This window comes from Engystomops pustulosus, chromosome 1 (genome assembly GCF_040894005.1).
Source record: "Engystomops pustulosus chromosome 1, aEngPut4.maternal, whole genome shotgun sequence".
Taxonomy (NCBI): Eukaryota; Metazoa; Chordata; class Amphibia; order Anura; family Leptodactylidae; genus Engystomops; species Engystomops pustulosus.
Genome location: NC_092411.1, coordinates 158,968,518 through 158,985,635, shown reverse-complemented (window position 1 = coordinate 158,985,635; position 17,118 = coordinate 158,968,518). Strand labels below are relative to the sequence as shown.

Here is a 17,118-nt window from a genome sequence, read left to right as displayed (position 1 = left end):
CTTTGAGTTCTGTCTGGTGTGCTGGGGCGATGGCCCGGGTGCCCACAGAAAGGGCCCTGAGTGCCGCCTCTGGCACCCGTGCCATAGGTTCGCCACCACTGATATACACTCACCGGCCACTTTATTAGGTACACCATGCTAGTAACGGGTTGGACCCCTTCAGAACTGCCTCAATTCTTCGTGGCATAGATTCAACAAGGTGCTGGAAGCATTCCTCAGAGATTTTGGCCCATATTGACATGATGGCATCACACAGTTGCCGCAGATTTGTCGGCTGCACATCCATGATGCGAATCTCCCTTTCCACCACATCCCAAAGATGCTCTATTGGATTGAGATCTGGTGACTGTGGAGGCCATTTGTGTACAGTGAACTCATTGTCATGATCAAGAAACCAGTCTGAGATGATTCCAGCTTTATGACATGGCGCATTATCCTGCTGAAAGTAGCCATCAGATGTTGGGTACATTGGGGTCATAAAGGGATGGACATGGTCAGCAACAATACTCAGGTAGGCTGTGGCGTTGCTCAATTGGTACCAAGGGGCCCAAAGAGTGCCAAGAAAATATTCCCCACACCATGACACCACCACCACCAGCCTGAACCGTTGATAGAAGGCAGGATGGATCCATGCTTTCAGGTTGTTGACGCCAAATTCTGACCCTACCATCCGAATGTCGCAGCAGAAATCGAGACTCATCAGACAAGGCAAGGTTTTTCCAATCTTCTACTGTCCAATTTCGATGAGCTTGTGCAAATTGTAGCCTGAATTTCCTGTTCTTAGCTGAAAGAAGTGGCACCCGATGTGGCCACTCTGGCATCAACAAGGCATTTCCACCCACAGAACTGCCGCTCACTAGATGTTTTTTCTTTTTCGGACCATGCTCGGTTTGAACTGCAGGAAATTGTCTTGACCATGTCTACATGCCTAAATGCACTGAGTTGCCGCCATGTGATTGGCTGATTAGAAATTAAGTGTTAACGAGCAGTTGGACAGGTGTACCTAATAAAGTGGCCGGTGAGTGTATAGTCTAGAATTGTTCAAAGGGGCAATATCATCATTATTAATGCTGGAGCATGTCCTTTTTCGGGAATATAGGCCTTAAGATGTGACCATCTTACTAGTCTCTTCAGTAATGTCCTAAGTTATACAAGAGTCCATTTATAAAGTTTTTATATAGTCATCGCAAGTAGAGAAGAAAAGTTGGCACTCACAGATTGGGGCACATTTACTTACCCGGCCCAATCGCGATCCAGCGGCGCATTCTCTGCACAGGATTCGGGTCCGGCCGGGATTTATGAATGTAGTTCCTCCGCCGTCCACCAGGTGGCGCTGCTGCGCTGAAAATCATCTCAACGCGCCGGAATGCACCACCTCGGACCAGGTGAAGGTAAGCGCTTCCCGAGCGACACTTTTTCGTTTTTTAAATGCGGCGTTTTTTCCGAATACGTCGGGTTTTCGTTCAGCCACACCCCCCGATTTCCGTCGCGCGCATGCCGGCGCCGATGCGCCACAATCCGATCGCGTGCGCCAAAATCCCAGGGCAATTCAGGTACAATCGGCGCAAATCGGAAAAATTCGGGTAACACGTCGGGAAAACGCGAATCGGGCCCTTAGTAAATGACCCCCATTATCTTTACAGAGGAGAGGATATGCAGTAGGTGCACATTCTAGGGATCACGAGAAAGATAATAAAGCTACTTATTTGACCAAAGTGACTGGGTGTATAGTTCAGTATCAAAGGGAGAAAAAGGTTTGTCCTATGGGGACAGTACCACCCATTTGTCACATAAAATTTAACTTTTATTTCTAATTTTCTTTAAAAATAAAGGGATGGATCAGAGATCATTTGACTATAAGTGAAATTTTAAAACTAACAGACAGTCGTGCACAGCGGATAGAGCGGTGTGGGGCATATAGGGAAAATAGTAGTAAGTTCTATTATATATAGGTCCATGTATGAACCGTCCGGGTCATCAATTTGTTTCCCAGCTGGGTAGTCTCACTCCAATATGACCCCTCAAGCCTCCTGTATGTAAGCTATGGTACGGCACTTTCAAAGCCCAACATCACTCCTAATACATAGCCTCAACCAGCTAAGGGGAGGAGGGGAGGGGGGAGTAAAATTCATATATCTTGCCCTATGGTTGGTCTCCAATCATTCCATCACACATACAACTTGTGTAGTCGCTGAATTGCGAAACGCTTTAGCACACTGCTGAATCTAAAAAAGTAGAATGCAGACTAGCCCCCCCCCCCCCCGACATGTTTCGCCACTTTCTAACCATTCAATAGCCTCTTTTTCTTTTACCGAGATATTTTCTTTGTCATGTATCATGTATCAGTGCTTTCACATCTCATACTACTCTTTGTTGAAATAAATCAAGGCCACTACGTGGTGTAACTGGGGGAATAAAGGGGGATGGATTACCTCCTTTGAAGGGTTATATTTCTCCTTCTTTCGTACCTTCGGATTCAGTAAGTGCAGAGTTGGAGGGATTATGGACAAAAAAACCTAATGGACCTATATTTATGGAACTTTCTCCCTTTTTCTTATCTTTACTTTTTTTTGAATTGCGTGTTGCAAACCATTTTTTTAGCTTCATCTTTCTTATATCTTTGAATAGGTCTATTTTGAAGAGAAGGGTGGTGGATTATGTGAAAAGAAGCTCTGGAAGTGCTAGGGTTAGATGATAAAAATGACATGGGAGTCGTCTTGTAACACGTACATCCCCGCTGCCCGTTACAATCTAAGAATGTACTAATTATGATCACTTCTAGAGACACATATATTCGTACGTGATAGGAATAAAATCCAGGAATGAACACGTAGCGATAGTAAAAGAATACCTTTAGCTTTGATTGGATCCTTTTTGTTAAGGGTCCGCCCATCCATGATGGGATCTTCTTGTAGCCATGCCATGCTGCCCATTAAAATCTAAGAATGTACTAATTGTGATCAGTATATAAACTTGTCTAAATGGATGGTATACTGTGAAAGCATTATGGCATTTATCTTTTTAAATTAATATCCTAACAAATGTATGCCCAAGGTTCTCTGAATTGCATAATATAAGAGTTTGCGGTAAGAATATGACTGTCCAATAGGAGGCATAAGTGCCTTCATATAAGATCTAGCAAAGGATTCTATTATTCTTAGGCGGAATAGAAGTGGTGGGATCGATCCATTTTATGTAAAGAATAAAAGAATAATGTTATGATCACTTCATAGACACATATATTCGTTTGTGCTAGGAATATAATCCAGTAATAAACACGAAGGGAGAGTCAAAGAATACCTTTAGCTTTGATTGGATCCCCTTGTCTAGGGTCCTCCAATCCATGATGGGATTGGACAAATTATAGACGTTTCTTCTCTTGTCCAACTTAACTTTTGATAGAAACCCGCCTATTAAAAAGGAATTGGTCAGGTACTGTGTTCACCAAGATCTGCCCACCTTGCATGCGATTGGACAACCTAAATACAAGGTTTTTAAGTTTTAAACCAATGAAATGTTTTTAAGTTGCAGGTGTGACTGTGTTACATAGTGACACCGTTCGGCATCCTCACCTGCCTTTTGATTGAGGACATGCATAGCTGCGTAGTGAAAGATAGGCAAGATGAAGCGCTAGGATGCAGCGCTAGGACTGCATATCCTCTCCTGTGCATCGATCTCAATTTTAAATGATGAAATAAAGAAATTATTTATTTTGAGTTTATAAAATTATTGCTGAGCTATGATTGGTTGCCTTGGGCAACTAGAACAGTTCTGTTCTCAGACAATTCTGATAAATCTCCCGTTTTATTTATGTTAAAACCATGTAAACTTCCTCCATTAAAGGGAACCTACCACCCCGATTCTACCTATAAAGGTAGAAGGGGTGGTAGGTGGATGGATGGGACGTGAGGAGAGCCCTTTTTTGGGCTAATCCCCACATCCCGGGTGTCTTTTATAAAACTTTATTGCAGTTATATGCTAATTTTTTTATGCGGCTACTGGGGCGTGGAGTAGCCGGACATGAGGCTACTAGTCGCGGCTACTACACGCCCCAGTAGCCACGTTACTCCGCCTAGTAGGTAAACTTCAGCGCGCAGCTCCTGGTAGCTGCGCGCCCTCGTCCGGGTCCCCTGCCTTCGGCTGCGCGGCTCTGGGGCCGGAACTACTGCGCATGCGCAGTAGCCGGGGGACTTTGACGAGGGCGTGCAGCTACCAGGAGCTGTGAGCCGAAGATTACCTCCTGTGACTGAAGGGGTATCAGGTGTTAGATTTCAGACAACCTGATATAGGGATAACTTCATGATAGGTGAGCAAAAAAATAAATACTAGAATACCCCTGATTCAACAGATCAAAGACTGCACAATGTGAATGAGGTTTAATAAAGGGCTGAATGAGCAGATTTATCAAATGTTACGAAAGACAATCACCTGTAGGATTTGGTCACCCTCTTTCATCCCTTCTCTAGCTGCAGGGCTACCTTCCTGTACTGCTGCAACAAATATTCCAACATCATTTCCTCCAGCAAGGCGAAGTCCAATACTTCTTTCCTTCTGAAACTGGACTAGGCGTGCATCAGGACTATACCTAAAAATAGTAGTAGTTTAAAAAATAACTCAAGGTTGCAACGGACATGATCCACCTGTTCTCTAATACCCCTTTATTCATTTTCCAGTTCCATAGCAAATGTGAACTAACATTTGTTTTAACATTATTTTACACAAAGTATTTGTATTTTCCTGAAGGCCCCAAATCTACTAAAAGAATGCTTGGATTTGAGGGACATTGAAAGAGGAATGCAACGCATATAATGAGAGGCTCTGACCTCCCGATATACCCAGCAGGGCAGTTCTAAGCCAGGTCCTGCCTGGCACAGAATTGCACTGTAGCCTGCACCACTTCCTGGTACAAGATTTAGGTAGTTCACAGCCCCATTCATGCCCTCCAGTTACCTGCCCTGGTAAAGAACACCCAGACAATATGCCAATTGAATTACAGTATATAGACATCAGGGTAGGAAGTTAAAACCCATTAGGTCCAAAATTATTTACAATATAAAACTTTCATAGTGCCATGCATGAGTCTCACATAGGAACAGAAGCTTAACTTAATGGGAAATATTTCTATTCATTGTGGATTTAAAGGCTATATATTATGTATTTATTGTTTTTCTACTCATGTTATGTTTATATTAGAATATAAAGTATTTTTTTTATTTTCGAAATGTCACACTATATAATTATTTTCCATAAATTTCTCCTACTTTTTGGCTTATATATGAGTGTTTGTGAGTTTCCGTACATTGATAGTGGTCATTATTTTGTTTCTTTATTCATGCATTTGTTCTTAATGCGTTTATATGTATCCTTAAATAGTTTGAGGTTTTTCTACATTTGGACTTGTTTCCTGTTTGTAACATTTTAATAATGAGTAAAGAAAGTGAATGAACTTAACCCTTTAACCAGAATTACTGCAAACCTTTTTTGTGTTTCCATTTTTCACTCCCCACCTTCCAAGAGCCATAATTTTTTGTTTATTTTATTATTTTAGTTTGTATGAGGGCTTGTTATCTGTGCAAGTGGCAGTATTAAATATTTATTGCGAAAGGCTGGAAAGAAGACAAAAATGACAAAAATCCACTGTTGTAAATATGATGCCTCTAAGAAAATGGCACAACTTTCACTGTGCGCTCCAAATGACGGCTCTACTTTACTCTTTGGGTTTGTACGATCAGAGAGATTTATATAGTTTTTATTATGTTTTAGTACATTTATAAAATGTATATCTTTTATACAAACAGAATATGGTGAAACAACGAAACTTTAACACCAATAACTTTCATACTTTGGTGCAAAGATCTGTGTCATTTTTTGCAGGATGAACTGACATTTTTCAGTGCTATTATTTTTGGGAATATATGAACTTTTGATAAATTTTTAATTGATTTCAATCATTATGTGTTGTGAAACGGTGAAAAAGTGGAGATTCTGAAATTTGGACCCATTTTTGGTTACGGGATTCACCAGCGGGAATAATCATTGTTATATTATGATAGACTGAGCATTTTGGGATGTGGTGATTTTTTTACTTGACTCCTAAGGGATTTGGTCACCAATCTAGAAATATTGAGGTATAATAGAAAATTACTGGATCTGTATACATCCCAGACCCTGTTATGGTGAGGGTTCCTGGCACAGCAACTGTATGGGTTGTTAAGGGGTTAAATAAATGTGCGCCATTTAGAAGGAAAACAAAATATACTATACCCGACTCTTAGGTCATCAATGTCCTTGGCCATAGGTGGCTCAATTTCTTCCCTGTATTTGGTATCCATTGGAGGTTCACTGTTAACTGAAAAGTAAAACAAATTAGGAAGCACTAAAATACTCATGAACAGCTCTCACATTAGCGCTGATTTTTGAATTGGTTACTATGAACCAAAACCAGGTATTGAAACGACACTAATAATGTATGATGGAAAAGACCAGCGACATTACATTCCATGATGAGTACAAATACAATAGATACCTACAACAGTAGTACATCAGAGACCATGGCGTCTTACCATTTTCCAGTTCTACTGTCTCTATCTGTGGGCTTGGTGCTCCATTAAATGAATTACTCTCCCTGCAAAACATAAAATACACAAAAAGAGATAAAAAAAAATGGCTCCAAACAAAAAAACAACAAATAAGCATTTTTAAAGGCTATATCCAATGGCTCTTACGCAGGGTTTTCAAGACTCTCAGAGGAGCTCCTATGGGTTGGTCCAGTCGGGGGAGGGGGAGGATGAGAAGGTGGTGGATCTGAGCTCATCTCAGAAATATCTGTTATAATGAAAAATAAAGTTACACTTAATGGTCTGACATAAAAATTGTGGCAACTGAAAATGTATCAAGCTGCTGTAGACACTGGCTGGCCACCTGAAATCTATGAATTATCTGTTATCAGCTGCAGACAAAGACACCTAAATCTGATTGTCCCATTGAGAAGGAGTGGCAGCTCACTTACAGAACTTACACAACCTCCATATAGATGGTGGAACCTCTCCTCCCAGCATTATATGGTTATGTCTATCCTCAGAATGTATACTTGTCACAACCATTTTAAAATATAAAACAGATTCCCGTAGATCATTGTTTCTTCTATCATAGGGCCTTCAAATGTGAGACTTCAGGGGACCTACACCCATGATTCTTGGAGTTGCGGAGAGTCCCAACAGACTTTGAAAAATGTATGTAGTTACTTTTTTTAAAACACCAATATTTTGTCAATTTCCTGTGATATGATTAGCATTTACTGTGAGGATGATTTCCAAATTCTGTACAATGCTTCTTGTCTAAAGTATTTATCTGACATGTATTCTGTTATAGTACATATGTAGGATGTATACAACCACTTACCATCTGGGATGGAGCTCCTATCTTCACTCTCACTGTCCCTTACTTCTGGAATGTTGACCAGGAACTGCCGATTATCCCTCAAAACAGTGAGAGTAAGTTTGCCCTTTGACTTCTCAATTAGCCGGCGTGTGTCTACCAAAGACATATTCTCACTAGCCACACCATTTATCTGGAAATTTATAGAAAATATACTTTATTTTAAAGTGAAAAGCCCAAACAGAAACAAAGATTAAAGCAAGTTAGCGAGAGAAGCAGGAGGGTGAAAAGGGTAAGCGAGGAGTCAATAACCTTGAGAATGAGGTCGCCCTCCTGGAGAGATTTTTCCTGAGCTGCCAGACCAGTCTCTGTAATATGTTTAATGAATATCTGACTGCCCAGCTTCAAGCCATATTCTGTAAGGGAAATGTAAATGAGAAAGAAACATAGTACAGTAAAACAAATGCACTAATATTAATAGTAGAGAATTAACTATTATACATTGCACATGCCTGCAGCATACCTTGATTTTCCACACGTTTCACCAGTACAGTTTTAACAGGTTTGGATGGTACATCCTGAATGGGAAGGCGTTTGAACCCAGACACCAGCTGTAAGCCATTATGATCTCTTTCCTCTGGCTCGCTGCCCGATCCCCTCCTTGAGTAGTCTCCTGCCTCACTTGCAGAACCCTCCAGCACACTACCATTGTCCTTCATTCTACTGGAAGCCCTCATATCACTGCCAGAGGCATATCTCTCTTTACCAGTCCTCCTCCTTGAATAATTTCCTATGTCGCTTCCCCCATCCCGCGTTCGGCGATGTCTGGCACGGTATGAAGATGGTGTGCGAGAGCCCGCAGAGCTCCTTCCACTAGAAGAATCTCCTTCGTAGCCCTGTGCAGTATCCTCATTGGGCTCTCTGCTGGAGCTTGCATATCTTTCTCTCCACTCTACAGGAGACTCTGGCTGGTATTCTTCGTCCCTAACATAGGATTCAGATAAGCGGTCTGAGGAGTTTGTTGTTCGCAAGGGTCCCGTAGAGGCTGGCATAGAGTTGCTCACAGGAATTTGAATTTTTCGTGGTCGTTTTACTGTCTGTAGCAGGAACACAAATAGGGTATATAAAAGATTTGACAGAAATCTAATATTATATATATATATATATATATATATATATTATATATGACCAATTTGACATGCTTTGTGCTGCGCTGCGTAATATGTGTGCGCTATATAAAGAATTATTATTATTATTTCACTATATATTTATTTATAATGAATAATATTGACTTCCAGACCAAAGTGACAAACCATAGTCATTGCCCAATGCACTAAATAGTAATTATATTCAGTGTATAAGTCAGAAGTCAGTCAATATGGCTAACATGCTTACAATTAGCACAAAGGGAAAGACACTATTGAAATCCAGTTAATATAGGCAAGGTAACCCCCACATTTATCAAAACTTTCCAACAGAACTAACTTTGCAGCCAGTAAACCAATCACACTGCAGTCTTCAGTGAAAAAAGATTAAGTGATATTTTCATAAACATGCCTAAACATACACGATGGAAAGAAATGGTTGCTTACCACATTGGCAGTTTTGGCACAGGATTTCAGAGTGTGTATTGCAAAAGATGAAGTCACATTTTCCATAGATACACCATTCACCATTACTATGCGATCTCTGGTCCTGCAGAATCCAAATTTTATAGTTAGATCAGAGCAAAATTAAGAGGGAAAACTTAACGTGGAATTGTGAGAACAAGAACATGTGCCTATTCTAGCTAAAGCTTTGAGAGATTGTCAATCACCCAGTCCTGTCATTCCCTCTATTGGTAGACCTTTCAACCATTACAAAGTTTGTCGGTAATATAGAAAAAGACCTACTGTAATCTACCATCAGCAGGCCCACTGCGTACAACATCTGACACAATGACAGAGTTATCTCCATCTGTTCTTGATGGTCGATCTCTGCCTCCAGAGACAGCAATACCAAATCCTCTCCGAGCGTCCTATAGACAGATGGCAGGTTATAAAAGAAATCACATTCTGTTCAATACAGTGAATATAATAAATAGTGAAAATAAATGTAAGCAAAACTATGGCAATTATTTAAAGGAAATCTACCATGAAAATCAAGCCAGGGACACTTACGCATAGATCCAGGCACCATGAATGTGGCTATGTTCTTATATTTGTTATCCATGGCTTCTCTCCTTCAAAAATTAACTTTTAAAATGATGCTTTTGAACCTGAGGTGCTACGGTGGGTGTTTCCAGAGCCCCTCAGTGCTGCAGCTTTACAGGCTGTTACAATAAGCCTCCCTCTGCTCTCTCCCTCCTCCGCTCCGCCTATGTAAACCAGCAGCAGCAGGAAGGGGAAGGAGACTGACTCTGCTCATTGTAATAACGAGCAAAAGGACATTACCACTAGAGCCCTACAGGCTTCTATTTAAGGAAAGGGGCCATGTGTAACAAATATGAGAAGATTACCATGCTCATGGTGCCTGGATCTTTGAGCAAGTGTCCCTGCTTTATCATTTTTATGGCTTACAAATAAATATATTGATACCCAGCTACTAATGAAAAACGCAACAGATGCACACCGGAAACATAATAAGGTCTCAAATGGCAAGTTAAACCATCCCTCCACCCAAATATCATAATATGACAATTTATCAGGCTTAAATAGCCAACATATATGCTTTCTGTTCGGCCCCATTTGTGGTAGCTTAAAAGGTCACAAGATGCATTATTTGTTTGTAGGTCCTATAGCAGTGATGGCGAACCTATGGCACGGGTGCCAGAGGCGGCACTCCGAGCCCTTTTTGTGGGCACCCGGTCCATCGTCCCAGCACACCAGACAGGACTCAAAGAATCTTCCTGTAGTTCCAAGCAACTTAAAAGATGCTGCTTTCAGTCATATTTTGATACTTCCTTCGCTACTTGGGACTGTAGATAGAGGGGGAATGAGTAGACAGGGCTGAATTATCTTTGGAGAACCTCCTGCTGGCCCCATGATTCTCTGTGTACAGAGGTACACTGAAAAGAAGTGATGTAAATTTTCCATCTTTCTACAGTGTTGCTGTTCTCAGGAGGCCAATATGATTGAAAGTTGTTTAACAGGGAGCAATAAGTTACTGCTTTAATTTTTAGTTGGCACCTCGTGATAAATAAGGGGGGTTTTGGGTTCAGTTTGGGCACTCGGCCGCTAAAAGGTTCGCCATCACTGTCCTATAGAATCAAAGATAAAGGTGTCTGAAGTCACAATTTCCCGGTTGCCTCTAAACATGACTCACCACTGGCAAAATATGACAAATTGGTGAAAATGCACAAAAAAAAGAGGGAATTTAAAAAAAAATAAAATAAATAAATAATAAAAATAAATATATGTGTGTAAAATATATATATATATATATATATATATATTATATATATATACATATACAGGCAGTCCCCGGGTTATGTACAAGATAGGGTCCATAGGTTTGTTCTTAAGTTGAATTTGTATGTAAGTCGAAACTGTATATTTTATAATTGTAGATCCAGACAAATTTTTTTTTGCCCCAGTAACAATTGGAGTTTAATTTTGTTTGCTGTAATGGGACCAAGGATTCTCAATAAACCTTCATTACAGACACTTTTAAGCTGATTATTGCAATCTGGGACTATAGCAAAGCATCCAGAGAGCTTCACCAGAGGTCACAGTGGGCAGAGGGGTCCGTCTGTAACTATGGGTTGTCTGTAAGTCGGGTGTCCTTAAGTAGGGGACCGCCTGTATATATAATAATATTTCCTATCCTACCTGAAGTGGGTATTGTCTTAATGGGGTAAAATCTAGTGACAGTATCCCTTTAATCAATGTTTGGTTTAATTTCTTTTGGGTCCCTCCTAAAATAGCCAAATACTTCTGTAAAGTAGCTGTCAAAGCATCAGACACACCCACCATCTATTCTTCCAGTTCAGGCTTAGGTAGTGACTAACTAAAAAATTTACAGCCGTTTAATGAAAAAAAACAACAGAAAAGGTGCAAAAAGCATATGGGGGCACCATTCATGCCTCATATATAGTCAAACTACGATTTCTGGGTTTAGGACCCTTACCATTTTTTGGCTTGTGCATACAGGAGATTTTAAAGTGTTTTACAATTTAGGAAATTATAGAAATGCCATCTTTTGTCATACATCAAGGCCTTTATAGATAAACACTTGGTATATGCTGGGAGCATTCTCATCACATATTCAACACTTGGCACTGAACAAAGCCTTATAGCAACTAATCACCTTAGAATTAGTAGGACCCAGCTAAAGTTTGTTTTTGCAAATCTTATGAGAACAAAGGATTGAATGTGATGGATTTCAACATGCCTTATCATTTTCTTCCAAAGGGACATAAGTGATCCCCAAAGATGCCTTGTAGGGGTTTATCACCCTCTACACATTGAATATCTGCATTTGTGACATAGCCCAATAAATAGATATATGTACACATATATATAATAGAAAGACAGCTACTTAAAATATATAGACAGCTTTTGTGGAATAACAAATACAAGTCTAAAAGGCTGTAACTTGGGATCTGTAGTTAGAAAATTAGTCAATGCTATCTATACATAACTACCTAGCTACATAACTATTTATCACAATCCTGTTGACACTAGGTGGTTTGACCTACGCCTGGTATTTCTGCCGCAGTACTTTATGTATACTTGTAGAAGCAAGTATAACAGAGCAGATTATGCATTCAGTAAAATAATAGTTATTAACATTTTGCTTCTATTCATTAGGGATCTTCATTGTTTCATCTGTCCTGTTCAGGTTATGGACACACACACACAAAAAAAAATAAAAAAAAATAAATAAACCTAATTTTGTAATGCCGGAATATCCATGATATGTAAATAAAATGAAATGACTAGAAAAGATCAAATCACTGGCATTTAAAAGGTGGCCTCAGGGAAAACAATTCAGCTTCATTACAACAGACAGCTCATTCAATTATAATTTTGGAAGGAAAAACCCTTTAAGGCCATGTTCACATGTTGCATTTCTAAACAATTTAAACAAAAGGTGTGAACACAGCCTGGATGAAAACAATATACCCCAGTGGAAAAAGTGACTGCCATTATGTGTACAAACCTGTAAGAGACTAGAACCCATGGGGAATGGCCATCACCTGTTTCACTGGGATGTCACAGCATCATTTTGTATTGTCATGTGCTCCAAGGTGAAGGCATCTTAACCTTGTAAGGGTGAGTGGTGGTTCAGGCACAACTAATGATCTCCATAAAGCAGTGTACAAGACAACAAAATCTCACCGTCTAAAATATTATGAGAAGAGCAAACTCACCCTGTTCAGTGTGACTGTATACTGCTCCCATATGGTCATCTCCTCCATTTCAGACACCTGGTAAGAAAAGTAATACAATACCCATTCAGAGAGGCGAGCTGTACTTCGCTACATACTTGCAATACAGTTTCATCATAAACGAAATAAAATACAAGGAAGGGCATGATCTATCTTCCTGTAATATTCCTTCATTATTATCACATACAATTGTGGGAAAACCTTCTCATACTTTGCTTAAAGCCCATACCCCATAACAACTGTAAACTGATGGTATTATATTATTAAGAGCAGTTACCTCTTTAAACCAGAGAGAAAACTACACAGAAAGATGCTTAATTTACTAAAAAATGGTGAGAAAAACTGCATAAAAAGAAGCTGAAATAATATATACAGCAAATAAACACACAATGTTATGTCACGACCTGTGCTATGAACAATATACTTTCTATTACATGCTACTTGCTTCTTATATTACGTACCTGAAACCTTACAGCCATGCCCGAAACCTCAAGCAAATAGTGCTGACAGCCTGCGTGATGCTGTACACAGGGGTCAGCACAGCTACACTGGGGGAGGGCGGGAGGGCTTCTTCCAGGCTCACCTGTGCACTGCTGTTTTTCTCCCAAAAGTGCCCTCCCACAGTGACACAGGAAGGCATATTAAGAAGGCGGGGAATCAGGACGGGAAGCAGGTGGAAAACACAGTAAATAAGGAGGGATAAGGTGTCTTCCTAGGGCTATAGTGACATGTCTATGTGGTTAGTCACTTCTCAGACACACTAGGTTAGGTCATACAGAAGCTTTACATTTACCTATACTGATAGGATAAAATCATTAAAACCAGAAGCCTTTTTGATTAATACAGAGATCAAAAGTTTTCTTTTGGACAGTTATGTATGATATTCTACAGTATAGTTATTATGTAACATTATGCATTGCAGTTAAAGGACCACTCCAGCTTATACAAGTCAAGGTTATCAGTGATTGATATGTGTCAAGGATTGGTTCCGGTTTACTTTGCTGTAGCCTATGGTGGCTGATAAAAGGGAGAACTCGCAATACATTAACCCCTTAAGGACCAGACCTTTTTTGTTTTTTGCGTTTTCATTTTTCACTCCCCAATTCAAAAATCTATAACTTTTTTGATTTTTTTCATGTAAAGAGCTGTTTATGGGCTTGTTTTCAGTCAATTCACAGTGACTGTATCTAATATTCCATGCCGTGTACTGGGAAGCGGGAAAAAAAAAAATCAATGCAGTGAAAATGAAAAAAAAAAAACGCATTTGCACCATTTTCTAGTGGGCTTGGATTTTACGTCTTTCACTAAGCCCCCCAAATGACATGTGTACTTCATTCTTTGGGGTTAGTACGATCATGGAGATATGATATTTGTATAGGTTTTTTTACAATGTTTTCATACATTTACAAAAATTAAAACCTCCTGTACAAAAAACAATTCTTCGTTTTGCCATCTTCTGGCTGCTAATAACTTTTTAATACTTCATGTATGGAGCTTTGGGTGGTGTAATTTTTCCAACTTTTGATGACATTTCCATTTTGAGGACTGTACGACCTTGTGATCACTTTTTATTGAATTTCTTATATTTTGCAAAATGGAAAAAAAAGTTACAAATTTCGACTTTGGCCGCTATTTTCCGTTACAGAGTTTTACGCTGGGAAAAAACATTATTATATTTTGATAGAGCGGACATATTCGGTGATGCCACATGTGGCATTTTTGACCCGGTATTAAGCATGTGTTTTCAGTCCGTTTTTAAACCACATCCGTTTTTTAACCGTCTACCATGCGTTTGGCTGCTTAGAACCGGTTTATCTTAATAGATAAACAGGTTCAAAGCAGCCAAACGCATGGTAAATGGTAAAAAAAAAGTGAATTAGTCTTACCGGTAATTCCATTTCCTTAGTCCACCATGACGGCCCACCTGGAGGATGACCCCTTGACCTCTGTAGGGACAGGAAGCAGAGAAGTTAAAAGGCCCCACCCCGGCATCCGTACTCCAGTGTCTACCAAATAACTACACCGGCTTGGATGCAACCCGATTTATTGCCTGTTAATATGCACAAACAAATAAATCAAGCAAGATTTTAAATACATTAAATGACATATCTAGGGTGGGAAAAAATATATGGGCCGTCATGGTGGACTAAGGAAATGGAATTACCGGTAAGACTAATTCACTTTTTCCCTTACGTCCCCATGACGGCCCACCTGGAGATATACCAGATGAATTATTTTTTAGGGAGGGACTACGGCCTGTAGTATCTTTCTCCCAAAGGAAAGGTCCATGTTATTCGGAATGTCCAATCTGTAATGTTTAGCGAAGGTAAGTGAAGAAGACCAGGTAGCCGCTTTACATATCTGCTCAATTGTGGCTCCTCTTCTTTCAGCCCAGGAGGTAGCCATCGCTCTTGTGGAATGGGCTTTTATGGTATCTGGCACAGCCATTTTCAGAGCCTCATAAGCCTCTTTGATGACGGTTTTTATCCATCTGGATAAGGACGATTTTGAGGCCTTCTTCCCTTTGTTTTTCCCTTGGAATTGGAGAAGAATATTAGAGTCCTTCCGCCAGCTCTTAGAGACTTCTATGTACCTGAGTACTATTCTTCTTACATCCAGGGAATGCCAGCTGATTTCCTTAGCGGCTCTTGGATTCTGGCAAAATGAAGGTAGGACCACTTCCTGGTTTCGGTGGAAAGCTGTGCAAACCTTGGGGACAAAGTTTGGGTCAAGCGTTAAAATGATCCTGTCATCTGAAATTAAACAATAAGGTTCATTTATAGATAGAGCCTGAATCTCGCCAATCCTTCTTGCAGTAGTGATTGCAATTAAGAAGGCAGTTTTCAAGGTAAGGTTTCTAAGGCTTACAGATTCAATTGGTTCAAACTGAGGTCCAGTAAGAAAATTTAGCACTAAGGATAAGTCCCAGGGAGCTACTGAAGGTTTCACTGAGGGCCTGATTCGGACAGTTGCTTTTACAAACCTCTTTATCCATCTATGATCCGCCAGGGATGAATCAAAGAACACACTTAGTGCTGCAATCTGGACTTTAAGGGTACTAGTCTTAAGGCCCATGTCGAACCCAGCTTGCAGGAATTCTAAGATCTGTAAGATATTAGGAGAAGATTGATTGGGAACTGCTGGACCACAGAAAGAAATAAACTTCTTCCATATCTTCAGGTATATAGCTGAGGTAACTGGTTTTCTACTGGACTGTAGAGTAGAGATTACCTTGTCCGAAAGGCCTTTTGCCCTCAAAAAGCTCCTTTCAGGATCCAGGCTGAGAGCTTGAGATCCTGTGGCTTCGGATGAAAAAGCGGCCCTTGATGGAGGAGATCTTCCTGAATGGGTAGCATTAGAGGTTCTGCTAGAGCCATCTTTTTTAGGAGCGGAAACCAGCTCTTTTTGGGCCAGAAGGGAACAATGAGAATGACCTTGGATTCGTCTCTTTGAATTTTCCGGAGAACTCTTGCAATTATAGGCAGAGGAGGAAAGGCATATGCCAGAGGAGCGTCCCACTTGTGGCTGAATGCATCTAACTTCGAGGTGGTCTCTGAATAACAGAGAGTAGAAAAGTTCCGCTTTCGTATTTTCCCTGGTGGCAAACAGATCCACTACAGGTATTCCCCACATCTGGGTTAGAAGCTGGAATACTTTTTGGTTCAGACACCATTCGTTGTGGTCTAGTTTTTTCCTGCTCAGAAAATCTGCCACCTTGTTGTCCTTCCCTCTCAGATGAACTGCTGATAGAGACTTGATGTTCAATTCTGCCCATGAGAATATTTCGCTCGAGAGGTCTGAAAGGTCTGGAGATCTTGTACCCCCTTGATGCTGTAGGTAGGCTATTGTCGTTGAGTTGTCCGATAGGACTTTCACGTGTTGTCCCACCAGAAGATGATTGGCTGTCTTCAGGGTTTCCAGGACTGCCCTCAGTTCTCGATAGTTGGACGACATTCTTTGGATATGAGGAGGCCAACTTCCCTGGAAGAAGGACCCTGCTATGTTCGCACCCCAGCCCTTTTGACTTGCATCTGTCTGGACTATAGATAGGGGCCAAGGATGCCATGGAACTCCCCTCTGTAGGTGTGTAGGAATGGTCCACCACACTAAGGACTGTTTGACCGCAGGAGTAATGCTGATGCAATTGTCCAGATGTAGGGGATCTTTGTCCCATGATTGTAGTATCCAACCTTGCAGGACTCTCGTATGGTTCTGTGCCCACTGGACACACTGGATGCAAGATGTTAACTGCCCCAGGAGCTTCATAGCATCTCTTATCGAGCATCTCTGGCGATGGAGAAAAACGTTGACCTGACCTACCAGGCGTTCTGACTTTTCTCTGGGAAGATAAGATTTCTGGTTCACAGAGT

General features: G+C 40.6%; 1 protein-coding gene across 3 annotated transcripts in view; it reads right to left on the bottom strand.

Annotated features, from left to right (window-relative positions):
- TJP3 (tight junction protein 3) overlaps window positions 1–17,118 on the bottom strand; it is a 45,943-nt gene that overhangs the window by 10,618 nt on the left and 18,207 nt on the right. For 2 of the 3 annotated variants that reach the window (XM_072113020.1, XM_072113028.1), the window contains exons 2-11: window positions 12,731–12,787; window positions 9,270–9,394; window positions 8,970–9,072; window positions 7,901–8,474; window positions 7,690–7,793; window positions 7,402–7,570; window positions 6,726–6,825; window positions 6,564–6,625; window positions 6,265–6,349; window positions 4,429–4,585 (exon numbers count right to left, since the gene is read on the bottom strand). In XM_072113020.1, coding sequence (XP_071969121.1) covers window positions 4,429–4,585; window positions 6,265–6,349; window positions 6,564–6,625; window positions 6,726–6,825; window positions 7,402–7,570; window positions 7,690–7,793; window positions 7,901–8,474; window positions 8,970–9,072; window positions 9,270–9,394; window positions 12,731–12,778 — 1,527 coding nt within the window. In that variant the 5' untranslated portion in view covers window positions 12,779–12,787. Of the gene's footprint in view, window positions 1–4,428; window positions 4,586–6,264; window positions 6,350–6,563; window positions 6,626–6,725; window positions 6,826–7,401; window positions 7,571–7,689; window positions 7,794–7,900; window positions 8,475–8,969; window positions 9,073–9,269; window positions 9,395–12,730; window positions 12,788–13,209; window positions 13,335–17,118 lie in introns of those variants that run through there. The other variant, XM_072113012.1, reaches the window with a different exon arrangement.